Here is a 17,889-nt window from a genome sequence, read left to right on the forward strand (position 1 = left end):
ACACATACAGTTTAAAACACACATGCAGGGTTGGGAACCCAGATTGTTTTTCATCTTCTGAGAGGAGGCGTAAAATCGCAGCAGAGCCCGGAGTCTGAGCGTGGAGGGAAACCCACTCTGTGAACATTAGAGCCTGCTGATTGTAGTGTATTAGAGGAGATTTAAGAGTTTAAGAGCATGAGTGACAAATTCCTTTCTTTACCAAGAAGCCGCCTCTCTCTGGGACAGCCCTGCCTCTGAAGTCAAGTCCCTTACAGCCCTCCCCCGGCATTAAGGGGACATAATAGGAAATTTTAGCTGCCGTTCAATTTATCTGCTTCTCTACGGCGGTTTCACACGTCGCTTAACCCGATTTCCCTCTCAAGCTTTTTTGGCGCAAAAATGCCCCTCTTTCTCAAGGGGATTGTCTTTCATTGCCATTACTGCCCAGTATGTTGGACGCAAGCATTTTAATCAGGTGGTGTCTGGTGTTGAAAGACTGCGAGGCAATTGGCAAATGACAATATCACTGGGTGGAAGAATGGGCTCGGGTAGGATGGGCTGAGAGTGTGAGAGCGAGAGAGAGGGAGGGAGTGCCCTGCAGTTGGCATCCACTGGCACACACTCCATCCTCTGGCACTCCTGTAGTACATTTGAGCTGGGCAGGGCAGCAGAGTGAGGGAAAAACTTAACCTTGGAAACAGTGTAACAGTCGCACCATTTCAAGCTTTTTAAACATTTGACCTTTTTTTTTTGGACCTTCACTGAGATCTTTGGTTGCTTTGTTACAGACTGTGGTAACCATGGTTTTAGAAACTACTTCAAACGTAAATCTGATAGAAACAAAACAAACTCTTCACCAGGCATGTGATCTCTTCTTCTCTGGTGGGAAAGTGTACACAGCGGCACAGAAGAGATCTGATGTTGATCTCGTGAACTCATCGCTGCTACTTTTCTTCAGTGGAAGCAAAAGTTTGATACGATTAAAGACTCTGGAAAAACTGGAAGCATCCATCTTCCTTGACAAGGCAATCAAAACCATTACTTTATCCATGTCCATCACAGCATTTTATACTCCTTTTTTAAAACTTTTAGCTAAAATACTACAACAGAGGGGGAAGAGTGGGCCCTCTGGTGTCCAACTCCAACCCGACCCTCTGGAAGGCTTTGGAAAACATGAAGGAGCGCATACATTATGAACTTTTAACTGTATTTTCATACGTTTTACAGCTTTTTCCATTGATAATGACAACCCTCATGAACCCTCTTCTATACAGAATTTTATATGTGTGTGTGTGTGTGTGTGTGTGTGTGTGTGTGTGTGTGTGTGTGTGTGTGTGTGTGTGTGTGTGTGTGTGTGTGTCACATCCTTCCTTTTCCTATATGAAGACACCTCAGGGATGCATGTTTAGCTAAATGTCTTTACAGTGACAGATAGGAGAGTCTCACTGGTCCATGATGTAAAAATACTTGTACTACTTTATTACATTTAGCATGCCACATGCTATGGCCTTGAACTACTGGTGTTATTTTACAAATTTGTTCCTTTACAATGACTTTACATTTATTTAGAACTCAGAGGCAACATTGGAGCTGACTTCAAAATGGCCACACATCCTCCTGTTTATATGGTCAAGCTTTATAGCAGAAATGAAGGGTTCTATAGCTAAATTTGCTCTTAATGTCAGCTACAAAGAGAGAAACGATTTATGTATTTAGACTCACCACCTAAACTTATGTTAAGGCTTAAAGTTTTCATCCTTGGAAGCACTTTAAACGCCTGATCTTTGGTAACTGAGTCACCAAACTTCAACTAAACTAAAATCTGTGCTCTAGTTTTGGTGAATAAGATTCTATATTTAGCATTAATTAGCGGGCATCTGTGCATTGCATCCATACAGTTTATGGAGGCTCATTGCTAACAGAGCTTAGTAGCAGCAGACAATACTGTGGATGCTCAGCCTCCTCCTTTAAATGTGGTCACGTCTGGCTGAAGTCACAGCTATGGTCATAAAGCTAAAGTGGAGGCTTAGCAAACTGTTTATGTGCATCTTTTATATACAGTCTATGGGTGTGAAAAACTGGCAGACTGGAACTCATTTTTGGAGTAATTCTTACTTCCCCCCTCATTTTATACCCACTCTCTCTACGGTGACCCTCCGAAGAAGGTAAACAACTCTAAAAAATGTTTTCACAGAAAAAGCGAGCTCTGTAAAAACAGTTTGACACAAAACTCAAGTAATCTGATCTTGCATCGTACGAATTCATTTCCTTCCTTGTTTCAGCCTTGCTTATCATAATAACCGTAGGGTCATAGTATGCTAATCGCTGTCTTCACATTACGTTCTGTTTTCATAGACTCGAACTAAACACAGGATGGCAAGGTCCCCGTAGAGAATCATCAGAGAAAAATCTGTTGAAAATTAAGAAAATGGATACATTTCCAAATGACTTGCTTTTGCAAGACTCAGTTTGGTAAAAAGCAGACATCTATTGATTATTATAAAGTAATTAATAGTAGTATGGTCCTGTTTGTCCTGCTGCAGCCACACAGTTCAATCATTACAGAGCTGAATGAAGAGGCAGCGATAAGACCTGTGTGTTTTAGTAAGAGCACAGGTCTGCACATTACAAACTGAGCCTCTGCAGCAGGTGAAGGGGTGTCAGGTCTCCCATTGTGGGGACATTGAGGGGCAGATGACAGGAATGGGGGTGATCAGTGGGCTGTCAGGGCAATGGGAGAAATCCTGGACACTTCCTGTCACATTCGCTTTGGTGGGAGTTCATTCCTTCAACTCAGCCGCCCACATCTGACAAATTTGTCTTAGACACCCACTCACTTGTACCTGGCCACGTTCAGAGGATTTTTTCCTTTAGTTGATCTATCAGTGTTCACCTGAGCCTCATTAGAAATGGTCTCAGTGAACGGTGGCTGTCAGGAAGCCATTCTTAAGCTACGGAAAGGGGAGAAAAGGTTGAGTTTCGCCAAATTACACGAGAATTGGACTGAAAATCTTATGGAGAGATGAACCAAATCAGAAATATTTGGTCATTATTGTATAAAGAGGAGGTCAGGAGACAGAACAGTGAATGTCTACAGCCATCTGTAAAGCATGGTGGAGGTTCTGGGCTTTGGGTTGCATTTCAGGCTACGTCTACACTAATCTGCACAAGTTTGGAAACTGTGTTTTCGTCTAAAAACGCTGGTACATACTATTTTTTTTAATCGTTTCCAAGAAGTTGCGGATCCACACTGAAACGGCTGAAAACGCTTATGTTCCTTACTGCGCATGCGTGACACATAAGACGATTCCTGCCTCATTTCTGTCTGCCGTTTACTTTCCGGCTCTTTGAAACGTCGCGGCAAATTGTCGAGGAAAAGCTCCAAGTTTTTTAAATGGACTGAAAATGAGGTGGAGTTGTTGCTGTGAGTAACACAAAAGTACAAAGTGCAAAATCAAGCGAGAATATAGACTACAATGCCGTCCTGCATCTTAGCTGAATTGGTCACATGACTGCATCATATGACTAAAATGCGTCATTGTTTTCTAAAGGCTCCGGGTTCACATTCCACACTGCGGCGAGAAAACGGCGTTTTCAAACGTGTCCACTTTGGAGAGTGTTTTCAAAAGCTCAGTTTTCTTTGCCCAAAAACGGAGAGAAAAAGATGCGTTTTCAAACAAAAACATATTAGTGTGGACGTGGCCTCAGACAGTGGTGTTCAGGATCTCCTCAAAGTTGAAAAGTACCATCAGATTTTGATGCACCACACAGTACCATCTGGAAAACATCTTACCAATGCCCAATCACAGTGCCACTATCAGTCATGGCCTTAAGGTTATTGAAGCTGTGTTGGATCATCTTGGTAGAATTCAATGAAACAAAGAAGAGCTTTGAATGTCCTTCAAGAAGTCCAGAGAACTATTCCTTAAATCAATTACAAGAAAGCTGCCTAAGAGAGTTCAGGCTGTGCTGAACAATAAAGATGCTCCTGCCACATATTAACTTTCAAACTTGTGAGAGCACAAACTCTGTTTTTCCTGTATATCCATGTATGCTTGCACATGCAGAGTTTTGCAGAATATTGTAGACTTCATCAAGTACCAGAGTTCTTGCTGAAGATCTCTGTGTGAAACACACACACACACACACACACACACACACACACACACACACACACACACACACCACCTTGAGAAGAACAAGAAGTCTTTCTTGTTCACAGCGTGCGCTGCAGATGCTGCAGGAAGCAAAGGTGTGAGATAGTGAGAGAGGTGCAAAATAAAAACACTTTACAGCCCCGGCTTCCTCTGGTGTCAAGATCAAGAGAAACAACAACAACGACAACAGCGAGAAGAGGAAACCAGATAATAAACGTACGAAACCTAGTACGAAACCTCAGCGAGCATTAACACACATATTACGGTGTGGGAGTATTCTGGCAGCCTCATCATCGCAGTCTTGTGTTTATTCAGTCAAACACAAGTAAAAACCGCCTCACCAAGGGCCCAAACAGGCTCCTATCAGTCAATTATGGAAACCTCACCCCACCTATGTGTTTGTGAACTCTCAGCTTTCTTGTCGTTAAAAGCATGCAGTATAACTCATCTGCACAGATCTGTCTTTAAATAGCTTATGTTTGTTTTAACAGGCAAAAAGTAAATGCGTGGATTTCTGTACATGAGATAACACACAGATTACCGGCAAACGTCACAATTAGTCATTCTAGAGGTGATTTTATGTTCTGATCTGTGACTCACCTCCCAGTGGACACTAAATTCAGGTTTTAGTTCTACATTAAACAAAAAAACTTCAAAATGTGCATTAGTTTTAAAACTGATGGAGAAGTGCACTCCCTTCTAACAATTAGAAATGGCATTTTTATGTATTCTGCATGGTCCTGAAAAGCAAATATAAAGAGAATCCGGCTCTGAGTAAACACAGCCACAGATACTCCCGTAAGGGTTGGAGTAAACATTCGACTGACCCACTACTCCTCTCAGATCTAGGTCTGATTACAGCTGTTTCACAATAAACGAGGATGCTTAATGAGGCCGATTTACTTCGATATGGTTAGATTGCGAAATACCTACGTTGACACGGTGCATTGCAGTTTTTATCTTAAGAGCACATCACAACCACTACTGTACACTGCAGTGAAAACACTGCACACAGACACACTGCACCAGAGCCTGCAGACACTAGTCATTACTGCAGACATGTGACTTTTTATTTCACACCACCCACCAAATGATTAAAATCTCATTCCCCAGGCTGTCGTTTCGAGTGAAAGACGGTGAAAGCAGCGAAAACACAAATTCTGTCTGTGTTTCCACTGGAGGGTGAAATAACTGCCTATTTATTCCAAAAGTAAAGGACCCAGCAGCAAGTCAAACCTTGAGTAATTCTCCTCTGCTTTCTGTGTGCTTTACAACAACGTCTGAGTGACACAAACCTCAGGTTTACTGCGCAACTAAGTGCTGTGCTGCAATAGGAAGAGGCCCATTTCACGAGCGAGCGTCCTTCGGCTCCACCGGGCCATTCGCTTCCGATCAACTGCATCATCCAGTGTAAACAAATGAAAGGCACCATTCTGAACAGCCCGTCGCTGTCTTTACAGTAAGCAAAATAGGTTACTCCAGGTTGTTTGTTTGAATATGGTTCACTGGGATTGGCCTTTAAAATACGGTCCTGTCAATGGAGTCTACTGTATAATGAAGGATAGAACAATTTGCAAAACTTGCATCGTTTTGAAAATCAGTTTGATGTTTCATGGAAAATGCTCAGTCATTTTCTGGTACAGAGCAGAACGAGAACACTGATACCAATCCTGATATCGTTGATGTAAACACAGCATCCGCTAGCAGCGGGTTACCTTGGAGCAGAGGTGTCGAACTCCAGGCCTTGAGTGCCGGTGTCCTGCAGGTTTTAGATGTGTCCTTGATCCAACACAGCTGATTTAAATGGCTAAATGACCTCCTCAACATGTGTTGAAGTTCCCAAGACACCTGGTAATGAACTAATCATTTGATTCAGGTGTGCTGACCCAGGGTGATGTCTAAAACCTGCAGGACACTGTCCCTTGAGGCCTGGAGTCTCCACCCCTGCCTTAAAGCGAAGAACTGAAGTAGGCAGAACATCCTCCTCCCAGCCAAAACCCATTAATGTGAATAACTATTCAGAAACATTGGCCTCTAACCTTGACGTTAAGGCCGATGTCACAGAGTCAAAAGAGTCCACGATGTTTTAGTAGATCCACCTATGGTATGAATTTCAAAATCCTACGTCACCTTGTTCTCGAGTTATCACGGTTATAAACGTAAATGTCCACACCGAAGTCGCCGCCCGTCTGGTGGGGTGACCCCTCGTGAATACCCCCTGAAACTTGGTGGAGCTCCAGTAAAAGCAGGGCTCTCTACATTTTGATACAGACCCAAATCAACTTTTTAAAAATTGCAAGAAAGAGTGCCGTCTCAGAACTCTGCATGGGCATTTGATGGTATTTGACTATTCTTTGAAGCTAGTCGTGGCAAGCCTGTACCATTTAAGCTTTAACTTTTTAACAACTATTCAAGAATCATGACCAGCTCTGATAAGAATTTTTTTAGAAAATCTGCACATTTTTATATTAAAAATGAGCAAACTTACATTAAATATTTCATACGTAGATTGACCTGTGTGCTGAGCATTTCACTGTTAATCTGCGTGATACTAATCAGAATTCTAATCAAAGCCCTCTTATAGCCCATGTCACAAAGCCCAAATCATCTCAACCGCCCCATCCAAATCCATCTATGCTCTATATATAAAGTCTTCCCTCTGGTCCTGGCCTAAGTCCGTGACAGTGCTGGAGGTCCAGCGAGGACAAACAGAGTTTGATTTCAGACCTAATTAGTCTAGAGGTATTTGGAAGGTGGTGCCAGTTTGCCAGGGTGGGGGTGGGGTGGGGGACAGTTAGATTTGCTCTTCCTATCCAGGACAATGGTTGTGGGTCGCAGCTCAGGGAAGAAGTGAGAGTTTATTTGCCAAGTTTCACTATGAGCTCAACAATGTTCGATACATTTCAAGGAAAGTTTCACTAATGCTGGCTAACAGCAGCTAACGCCAGCGTTTATTAACAGAGAAGTTCAGAAAATCCTCACTGTGAGCTTCACTGACTCATCGACTTGTATCGAACTCCTTTCGCAAAGTTTTAGACGTCGCCACCCGGCACACTGACAGCAGACTAACGTCGCACACTCACTAAAGATGAACGCTCACTACTGTAGCTAAGATGCTGCACATGAATTGGGAGAAAACAGAAGTCAGTTGACCAGAATCTGTAATCTACTGATGTCTAATGGTGAGATTTTACACACGGTCCCTTTAAAGTGAATGGACACAAAGGCTTTATATGTCTAAAGATTTATAGTCTAAATCTGTAGGTACAAAGCAGTCAGAGTGGACCCTAATCTTTGTTAACAATAAAATCAGATCTGTTACCAAAAGTGAGACAACCACCACAGACAGAGCACAGACACAGTGTTTTTAATCTTTAAACTGCTTCCTTAAATTGGGAAAAGGTTTTTAACATTTCCTTATGTTGTGTGTGTTACGTGTTTGTGTGTGTTGTTGAACTGTTCTCTGTTCCCACATTTCTGCCTGTCCTCCATATCAAAGGGCCCGGAGTCACCGCCTCCATCTGAAGCAGCTCACACCTCAGATACTTGACTCTGCAGTGGCAGGTCATAAAACACACACTACCCTTCATGTAACACTGGATGGCCTGAAGGGAATGAGGAAGGCACAAATAGACACACACACACTCTCACAGACACAAACACAAACACAGTAAAGCTGGGTTTTTCCACTGGCACTGCACTATATACTGTGTGTATGGTGTGGAAAAGCATGCTGCACTATTCCTATGCTCTTGGCGCTCTGACCGCAGCGTTAAGGGTTGAGATATTATATTGGTCACCGAGCCAAAGGACTCGCTGCCAGCATCGGGTCTCTGGAGAGGCGGCAGAGAACTTCACCGTTTCAACAACATGTCACTTTGACATTAAAAGCTACCTTAAGCGCCATGGTCGTGTTGTACGTAAACAGTCTTTTAGCCACAGGTTTGTCATGTTTACACCAGCACTGAGGATGTGAGCATTTCCTGCGATATTCTCCTGAATCACAGGTGTCGCCACTCAGAGAAAACCTTCATATCAGTGCAGGTGAAGGAGAAGAAGAAGTCAAAGCCTTTGTGCAAGGTTACATATTCAGAGGCAGACGGAAACAACACCAGACTTTTGCCATTTTAGTTAAAAGACCAATCACAAATAAATCAAATGATAACACAACTTTAATTGGTCTCACAGCCTGCTGCAAAGTCAGCGGCTCAGGATTAATTTAGCACTCCAGGTTAATTCCTTCTTCTCATGTGACCTATACGGTTTAAAACACACACACACACACACACACACACACACACACACACACACACACACACACACACACACACACACACACACACAAGCAGTGCATGTGTTCTTCTGGTCATGATGACTTCATTAAATCGGCCTTGGTACTGCCAAAGCACCATGATGTTCTTCAAGCTAACTGCCGCAGATATAATTTTAGAACATTTCTAAGCTTTAAAAGAAGAAAGATGACATATTTTCCCAAGAAAGGAGTTTGAAAAAAAGATAATCAATGGGATGTGATTCTTTTTTGGTTTTCTGCCGTTTTTCATTGCACGAGGAATTCGACTTCCTTGGCCAAGTCGCCCAATCATCTGGTACAAGATCACCAATTTACCGTCTCATTTCTTCCCTTTGTGCGCTGCGTGCTGCATTCCTGCAGTGCGTACGACACGTGCTTGGATAAACTAGGAATTCAGTGCAATTTTCATGATCTTGGCGGTCAGAGCAGATTTTTTGAATGGCTTGGCTGGAGCGTGAAAGGTCACACAGTAGAGTGGAGGCAAACACTCACACTTGTTTTTGTTCCTTCCCCATCGTCCATGAGGAAATGTAAGGTATTTTACGGTAAGTGCCAGACACAGTGCCTCGCCCACATGCAAAAAGCTGTCATCTCCAAATGAGCGCTGGACAGAGGAGAACCCCCCCCCCACACACACACACACTGGGACACCCACTCTGTAATTATGCCTATTGTGTTCCTTTCCTGTTGCACAGAAAGAAAAAATCTCCATCTCAGTCACGCTGTGCTGCTGACCTCCTATCTGATTTTTTTTTTAGCTTACAGCTTATCTGACCCAGTCTGGCCTTATATACATAAACACTTATAGCACACACACAGACACACACGCACGCACAGTGCCTTTGTATAAATACTGGTATCAAAACACTTCCAGGGATTTTGAGTTGTTTCCTTGGTACTGAGGTGGTGAAACAGGCTCAGCTTTTAAGGGAAAATTTGGATTTTTTGACTCTGTTTGCTTTTACGGCCACCAAATGAAATAAAAACAGCAAACTGAAATACAGAAAACCCCGTCACTTATCAGCCTTCGGCTAAACCACAGTTCGGGTTGAGTCTTCCCCCATGACTATGCCCCCCTCCCCCCCACCAAATCTACAAACAGTGTTGCCATCAGACATTTTTTTTTTTTTTTTTAAATTGTTTTATTTTTTCAGGCTCTCGTTGTTACAAGATGCTATCAATGAGGAAAGACACAATAAGGGTGGCTCCTGCAGGGAAGCTGGGAAAATACAGGAAGTGAGTGTTGTGAGGACAGGAAGTCACAGTAAAGCTGTTTGTGAGGGAGCAGCCAGCTGTCAGTCCTCTCAGATAAGCGAGGATAAGAGCGGCACTGGGGTGAATCGGTCTTACCGTTCAGTAAGGCCGGCCGTCGCACAAGTTCTTCAGAACGCAGCCCTCAGACATTCCAGAAACAATGACACATGACCACAAAAGACACACACACACGCACACAGTCCTAACTCTCGCAAGCTGTCAATCTTAGAATTAGCGCCCTTCGTTCCAGGAATGCTCCCCAACCCTTCGTGCAAAATGACATCATCGGCCCTTTTTAACATTAGCATGTGTCTGTGGTGCTTTTTGTTAGTGTGTGTCTGTTTATATATACACATGCATTATGTATTATTGTTGGTTTGGTGTTAGGGCCCAGTAATTTAACTTTTATTTCATGTAGTCTGTAGCCAACACGGGCAAGCCCGGGCCATAAGAGAAATGTGGGTGTAAGCCAGGAGGCTCTGACTTGGTTTTATTCTTGGACTAGAGTAGCTTTGCATAATTCACAGTTCAAAATTAGCCTTATTTATCTCATAAGGGGTCCTGATGCAGACGTTTGTTTCATCTACTTTCTGAAATGAGCCGTTTCGACTCCCTCTTACATCCCTTCAGCCCAGCTTTGTTCTGACTGACTGTCAAAAACACCTTAACGGCAGGTGGGTAAGGTTTCTGAGCCTGAGATCGTGTTACGAAGAGCCATTCTTAGTGACGACATCGAGAACCAGGAGTAGAAAAAAAACTGTGTCAAACAGAGTTCAGAGCTTTTAGCTCACGGGGACTTAAAACTGAACTTTCAATTACTGAGCTTTTAATGTGAGCAGTCACCATGGTAACAGATCTGATCCGGTCTGAACACCAAGACAGAAAAACATTGGCCAGTTTGATAAATTACTATAAAACAGAAATCATAGAAAAAAAAGAGACTTCAGAACTTGAATAAGAATAATTTGATCTTTAAGTTTCTTTCATTATCACAGCAACTGAAAGCTGTCTCTATACTCTTTAGCACACTCAAACTAGAAGTGTCAACAGCATATCTACGGTAGCCCTGAAAGGCCAAATGCTCTCCAACAAGAAAAATACTCCCAAAGCACTCAAAACGCAACACATATGGAATAAAACACAACGGAAAGAAGAAAAAATGCCACAAAAACTCACAAAACCAAACTGAAGATAACATCAAACGTGTATCGACAGTATTATGTGAATGCCTGCACCTTGTTCTGCCGCACAACACGGAAGAATCCTCCCCTTCTTTAAGTGTCCGATCCTTCACGTGTTTTGGTTTCTTTCATTTCCGCCGTCATGTTGTTGTTTCTCCAAAAACACTTTCTTTTGTTTTATAAGTTTTGTTTTTTCCTAGTTCTACTGTGTTTTATTCGACTTCATTAATGTTGATTTTTTTCTATTTGTGTTGTATTTTGTGAAATTCGACAGGTTGTTGACGGGTTGTTTGTTGCAGTGAAAATAACCTCTCAGGGCCACCGTATATTTCAGCTTACTTACAGTACCTGTTTGACATAATATAAACTAAAAGCAGCTTAAAAACAAGAAAAAAGGCTCAAAGTGAACAACAGTATTTCTTGACCTGCAGCAGCTACACTGACCCACTGATGTCACTGCATGTGACATGTGTCCATGCTAACTGACTGTTAGCACGAATCCATCTATGAAGTTATTTGATAACTTCTGTTGTTTTTAGCAAAATTTATAAGAGGATTTTTAAAACGTAGATAAAGAACTGACAGATTTATTATGAATAACCATGCCATGACTCTGGATGGCTTTTAAATTACAGGAGGACCGGATAGGTCACAGAACAACAGCAGTTAAATGCGGCTGTAATTATTACTGGCCAGGGAGTTAAAAATAACCCACATACTCACTCTGCATGATACTGAAGTCACTAAGCACTGCAGGTAATAACAAAATCCACCCACCCAAGTTTTTAAATAGTGCTGGGTACACGTTTATATTAGTTAGTCTGCAAGGACATGCTTATGCACAGCTCTTAGCGTGTACCTGTACTGAGCAGACGAGCTGGCACGTTAAAGATGAAGTCAGACGCTGAATCTCGGACTTCTTGGTCTTCGTCCTGCAGCAGCACGAACAGACTCCTCCACAGTGAAACTGTCGTGAACAGACCTGCCACAGCACACACACACGGACAGATAGATACTCATACACAAGGTCATCAGCCACAAGCAGCCTCTCACATCAAAGCAAACTTCAGGCTGTTACATTACTGAGGCTCACCCAGTGGCAGACGAGGGCTGGTCAGCAGGGTGGACGTACATTTGACCAGCACCTTTGCGGCCGCCAGCTTGACCTCCGCTGGTCGCTCCTCGCTGCAGCACGAGCACACCAACGCCCCCCACTGAGCGAAACAAGCCACTGCACTCAAACTCTAGATGGTAGATTAATTAGAAAAATACAGTTCAGCTATATATGAATGAGGAAGTTTAACCCACTTCTCACAGATGTATTTGCCACTTGAGCACAAATACAAATACAGTTGCACCAAAGAACAAAGTAAGAAAATGATAACGGCAAGCTTCACATTTTTGTCCACAGCAAGAACATATTTTTCATTCAGAGCATATGGTGGCTGGTGTATGCTTACTGTGAATACCTTGGGACATTGATAAAATAGAAAAGAAAGGATGTGCTATGCTAAAACCCCCCACAACAGTTCGTGAAAGATCTGAGAGCTAAAGAAGCTTTGTAATAATTCCCAGGGATCCAGAGTCTTGCAGAGTCCACAACGCTTGTCGTGGAATAGAGACGGGCATCGGTGCACACACGATGCTTAACCTGCACATCTGTGAAGGCACCATTAATGCTAAACAACATACAGATTATGCTAGTATCCAGATGGTGTCTCTTTCATGGAACACCTTTCTTATTTCAGCAAGGAAATGCCAAACCACATTCTGGTTGTATTCCAGTAAAACGGATAAAAAAAGAACTGGTTCTAAACTGGTCTGCCTGCAATCTAAACTTGCTATGCACTGGTAACATTTTGGGCTTTATCAAACAATAACACAGCAGAGAGGTTGCACTGTAAGTAAATGGGAAAACATCCTATGTACTCATCTAATGCATCCAGAGTCTTGCTAAAAGAACGTATTTATGCAGATTAACCATTTTCATTTGGTGAAGCAATATAATGTAGTAGTTGAATGTTACCAATACTTCCCCCATATTGGGACCATTGATCTGTAGTAAAGGCATTAATCACTAAAGTAGCAGCTAGCTACAACTAAAAGGGACCAGGACAAGGCTGAAGGCTGGTGGTAACAACCTCCACCCCTCAGATTCTTTGCAGGATTACTACACAGCTGATGATGATGAGCTGGTCGTTACCTGCGGGTCAGAGTTCACCAGCTGAATCCCCAGTTGCGAGGCCAACGTCAGGGCAGCACAGTGGAGCTCCACGCTTGAAAACACAAAACCACATCAACTTCAAAACGGCCCATGCAAACAGTTTGCAGCTTTTACTCTAAAATATTTGTTAGATTTGCAGAAAATGTGACATTTTTTAGTTATTTTTATTTGAGTGAATCGGCCCTTAAATTTTAAACATTTGCACAGTGACAGCATAACGTGCTCCTCAGGTTGTTCTGTGGAAATCATTACCCAAGGCTGCGGCGCCGTCAGCCACACACACACACCTCTCAACTGTATTGACTTACAATCCACAAAAGAAGTGTGCTGGTACTCACCACTACATTATGGGTCACAATAGCCCGAGTGCTATTCAATCACACGGCAGACAAGGGCAACCAGCAACCCGATCTCATCCCTCCCCGGCTCTAATCATAACCCTGGGGCCACTCCGAAGGGAAAGTGGATCCCCGGGTCCAGAGATTGTGGCCAGGAAAAGGCTTTGCAGGGCTAAAAGCCTTTGTAATCCAATCCTTATTCAAGCCTGTATTCTCTTGTCAGGGGTGAGAAAAGTACAGCAGTGGCTTGTCAAGAAAAGGGGCATGTGTGTGTGTGCCAATGCATGTCAAAGGGGCTTAAGTACGAGCACATACACACGAATACTGGAAGAGAGTGTGCCAAAATTGGTTTGTGGTCAAATGCAGAGACGGGCCAGTGACTCATAATCTTTGACAAAAATAATGCTTTCAGCCTGACAGGTGTGAATAATCTAACGTAGGAATAATGGCGTGATGAAGGTCTTTGAGAGAGTACAGATATCAGCTTTCATCCACTTTTTTTTAAATAACGTTAAACTACTCGTCTCTCTGGCTTCGGGACACTTAAGTTATCAAAACACTTCAGCGGTACGCAGCTAACCACGCAAACATCCTGCAGAGAGGACCCTTCAGGTGCGCCCAGGTGCGGGGTTAAGGTGCAGCCAGTGAACCTGTGTGTCACTCCTTCATGGATTCCGGCTCCGAATGAGCCCCGACAACCTGACGGCGACAGCAGTGTGAGGGCTCTTTCACGAGCCGGAGAGAGGAAGGGAAAAAAACAGAAAGAAGAAAAACAGAAAATGGAGGAGGAGGAGTGTGTGGTTGCATCTTTGCCCTGTAGTACATTCACGTCTCCATCCATCACATTTAAAAGCTGCCCTGGGATTTACTTGGGAACTGTTTTGACAGCAGGTTTTCAGTTAGGACTCACACAGTTGCCTCCCTTTATAACGAATGTAAGTTTGAGGGGGACCCAGCAGGGCCCGTATGAACGTAGAGAGTAGCTGTAGCTGTCTCCTGTATCAATAACATGTACGAACATAACTTAAGAATGGGAAACGCTGTTAATTATGCATTAAAAGTGGGATTTTGAGGGTTAGCAGCACTGTAAATTTCTGCAGTTCAATATTGTTTACGAGAATTTGAATGCAGCGCAGAAAACTTCTTGGAACTGCCGAGAATTGATGTGGAATTTCACACAGCTGAAAAGCTCCCCCGTTCACTCCCAGCCCCTCCAGGCCTAGATGAGGCTATAAGTGTTTTGAGTTACAGGACGCAGACTTCACAGGCTGTAAACAGCTGTGAACTCTGGGAAATCTGTGAGGTTCGTGGATAATCACGGGGCTGAAACTCTCTACTTCAGACTCACTGTGACGATGTCAGAGATGGATGTCAGGGCGATGAAAACCACAAGAACCAGAACTTAGACACGACGTCTGAGTTCAAGGGTCAGGAGTAAATCTTTACGGATTCTGAACAGAAATCAAACGATACGCAGTGAAATAAATATGTCTTCAGGCCCTCTATCTTTACTCGGATGGACACAGGTCACCACGGTTTTCCGTGTTTTGCAGAAGGTCATAGTACCTGGCACCAGGTACTTTTTCCATACCTGCTCTGCCAGGGTTGTTAGACTGCATGCCACCGATTGGCTGGTCAGTAGCGTCACTCCACGAGTCATTAGAGTGTCTCATTTCCAAAAATCAAAACCGCCATTCTTGAAACTCGACAACGATGAAAATGGCTACAAAAAACAACGCAGTCTGACGAAAAGCCACAAGCTGAGCAGCAGGTATCTCGTCGCTGTTCGTGTCGCATATTAATTAAGTCATGGGATGCTCAGCAGCGCTGCTATGATGACAGCCACGTACATTAGGTAGTACTGGATTGTAATGGAAAACCAGTCGACCCAGCTGCTGCCGAACAAACAGCAGTCTTCTGGGCCAAATATTAGCAGGACGTCAAAAGCTGCTGCACGAGTTATCAGGTGTCTGTGACGACCATCTAAGGAGGAAACCTGCTAGCCAAGCTTGCTATAACCTTAATTCAATGTAATCTTATTTATAAAGCGCCAACAGCAACAATCAGTTCAAGAAGCTTTATATTAAAAGGTAAAAACCCTACAATAATGACCCCTTTATGAGTAAGCACGTGGCGACAGCGGGAAGGAAAAACTCCCTTTTAATAGGAAGAAACCTCCGACAGAACGAGACTCGGGGAACTATCCCGATCATCTGCTACAACCAGGTGGGACAGCTAATCACTTAGCACGTCTACCTCTTATCGAAATATGATCACTTCTGACATCACGGGGCGGTGTCCATCTTTTATATACAGTAGTTCTTTTTACTGACCTGTGAGCAGAGTTCTGAGCCAATGTTAGGAGGTGCAACAAAACCTCCTCCAGGGACAAAACCCTTGCACCATCCTTCCACGGAAGCTCGTCGCTGGAGCTCAGCACACACAAAACCTGCAGGACCTGAGAGGAGGAACGACATGACAGAGACAGCAGGAAGAGCGAGTAAGTAAGATACTTAAGCAAGATACACACTGATGTCATCAAATCATCCTTTTTCACCTCTCTGCCTCACGTACACACACAGTACCAGAGCTACTGGTGAGGGAAGTTGCTCAGCGTCATCCATCAGCAGAGCTTTGGTGTCCTCTCTGCAGTGCTGCTGGCAAGTTGGCCCAAGGGTATTTTTACCCTTCTAGTCAGAGCCTCCCTATGCACACCCTAACCACGGGTACACAGCTGCCACACACACACACACACACACACACACACACACACACACACACACACACACACACACACACGTGTGCGGGTGAGCACAGCAGGCACTAAGAGGTCTTGTGTCTACTTTTTGCATCTTAACCTTGTGCTTTTTACTGTGCCCAGTCACTCGTACAGAGAGGCAGGCAGCTCACTGAGCACGAGGCGGAAAAGACCTGTTTTTTTCCGCCGCGCTAGACGCCTGTTAAAACACACACATCCAGGCGAGAACACATGTTGACATTCCAGCTGCATATCTCAATGATTATTATTTCTTTCAAGGCTCCAACCTGTTATTAGAGCTTTAAAATAAAGCTCACTTTATAAGATCTGTGTGGGCAGAGGGCAGGGCGAGCGGGTGCATGCAGCATCTGTGTGTAAACATCTGCCTGCGTGCTGCACTTTATGCATGTGAGCACCGAAACATCAAGGGAGCGAGGTGGGCCCGTGAGGTTTCTACGCCGTCATTCTGACTGATTGATCTGATACTAATCAATTACCAACAAACACTGATTACATCACGGCTGATCAGAGAGAAGTCACAAAGTTGCTGTTATTAATCCATTTGGCGAATTTAAAAGCTGTTTTTATTACAGCGTCAATGAAAATAACGCGGTGCAGGAGGGGAGAATAATACTGAAACATACAGATAATTATGAACTCTCTTTCATTCCGCGAAGCATCTTTGAGCTTTGTTTCATTTTATTGTAATTATGTTGCATCGTGAGACTTTAAACAGCTTTTTCTCAGAGGACATTCTTCATGCAGAGGATATCTGCATGAAGAATGTCACAAAAAGCTGATGAGACAGGATTTTTTTTATTCTTATGCAACAATTTATTACATTTTCCAGGTCCACAAATATTTTCCAACATAAATAAATCTGTATGTGAACGACTGACCTTGTTGGACCTTTAAAATCCGCTCTCATTGTAAGCACAAGGACACTTTGTTGAGATATCATTCATGCAATTTACTGCATGTTGCAATAATAGATTTTATTAACTTTACAGGTAAAAACACTGAGCTTAGCTTGCTGTGTTAGCACTGCAAAGTAGCAGAATGGTGAACACTGTGAGGCAGATCATTTGAAACTAAATCAGCGCCAATAGTGGACTTTGTCTCAACAAAAACGCAAATTACACTAAAATTAAATCAACCCAATTATGTAATGAAGTGGAAAATAGCTTGCTAGCATATCTGCCTTTATAGCAATGTTTTGCAGTCATTCAGTTACAGCATACTGCCCCCAAATGGCCTAAAAAGTCTATTTAGCTTTAAGCAAACTGCACACACACTGGCTCAAGAGCGCTAACCTATAAAAACAATGGCTCATAGTGTACACATAGATAATGATATTGACAGATAATAGTGTCCATATTTCAGACTCCTGTTAAAAAGTCACTTTGTGGCACAAAGTAGAGGCCAATACATACAACAGCTCATTTGTACTCGTCAGGGAGGTTGTGGTGGGCGTAGCCTATTCCATAGACAATATTTCATCAAGTCTATTGGTTCCTTTCAACTCCAGTGAGAGTCAGTAAATCACTGGCCAAGAAATGCCAAGACAGTGTCATTATTCATTTGGCCGCAGCATTTCTCTTTAACTGAAAAACTTCCAATATATATAATATAACCCCCCCCCCCCCCCCCCCCTTCTTTGCAGTACTAATGGGATTATTTTAG

At 43.2% G+C, this 17,889-nt stretch overlaps 1 protein-coding gene across 1 annotated transcript in view; it reads right to left on the minus strand.

Moving 5' to 3' along the window:
* Positions 1 to 17,889, minus strand: part of thada (THADA armadillo repeat containing) — a 124,783-nt gene that overhangs the window by 9,199 nt on the left and 97,695 nt on the right. Inside the window, exons 33-36 of the mRNA XM_080868565.1 lie at positions 15,782 to 15,906; positions 13,090 to 13,162; positions 11,980 to 12,130; positions 11,746 to 11,868 (exon numbers count right to left, since the gene is read on the minus strand). Of these exons, the coding sequence (XP_080724691.1) occupies positions 11,746 to 11,868; positions 11,980 to 12,130; positions 13,090 to 13,162; positions 15,782 to 15,906 (472 nt within the window). The remainder of the gene's footprint in view (positions 1 to 11,745; positions 11,869 to 11,979; positions 12,131 to 13,089; positions 13,163 to 15,781; positions 15,907 to 17,889) is intronic.

Source organism: Rhamphochromis sp. 'chilingali' (assembly GCF_963969265.1).
Source record: "Rhamphochromis sp. 'chilingali' genome assembly, chromosome: 20".
Lineage (NCBI taxonomy): Eukaryota > Metazoa > Chordata > Actinopteri > Cichliformes > Cichlidae > Rhamphochromis > Rhamphochromis sp. 'chilingali'.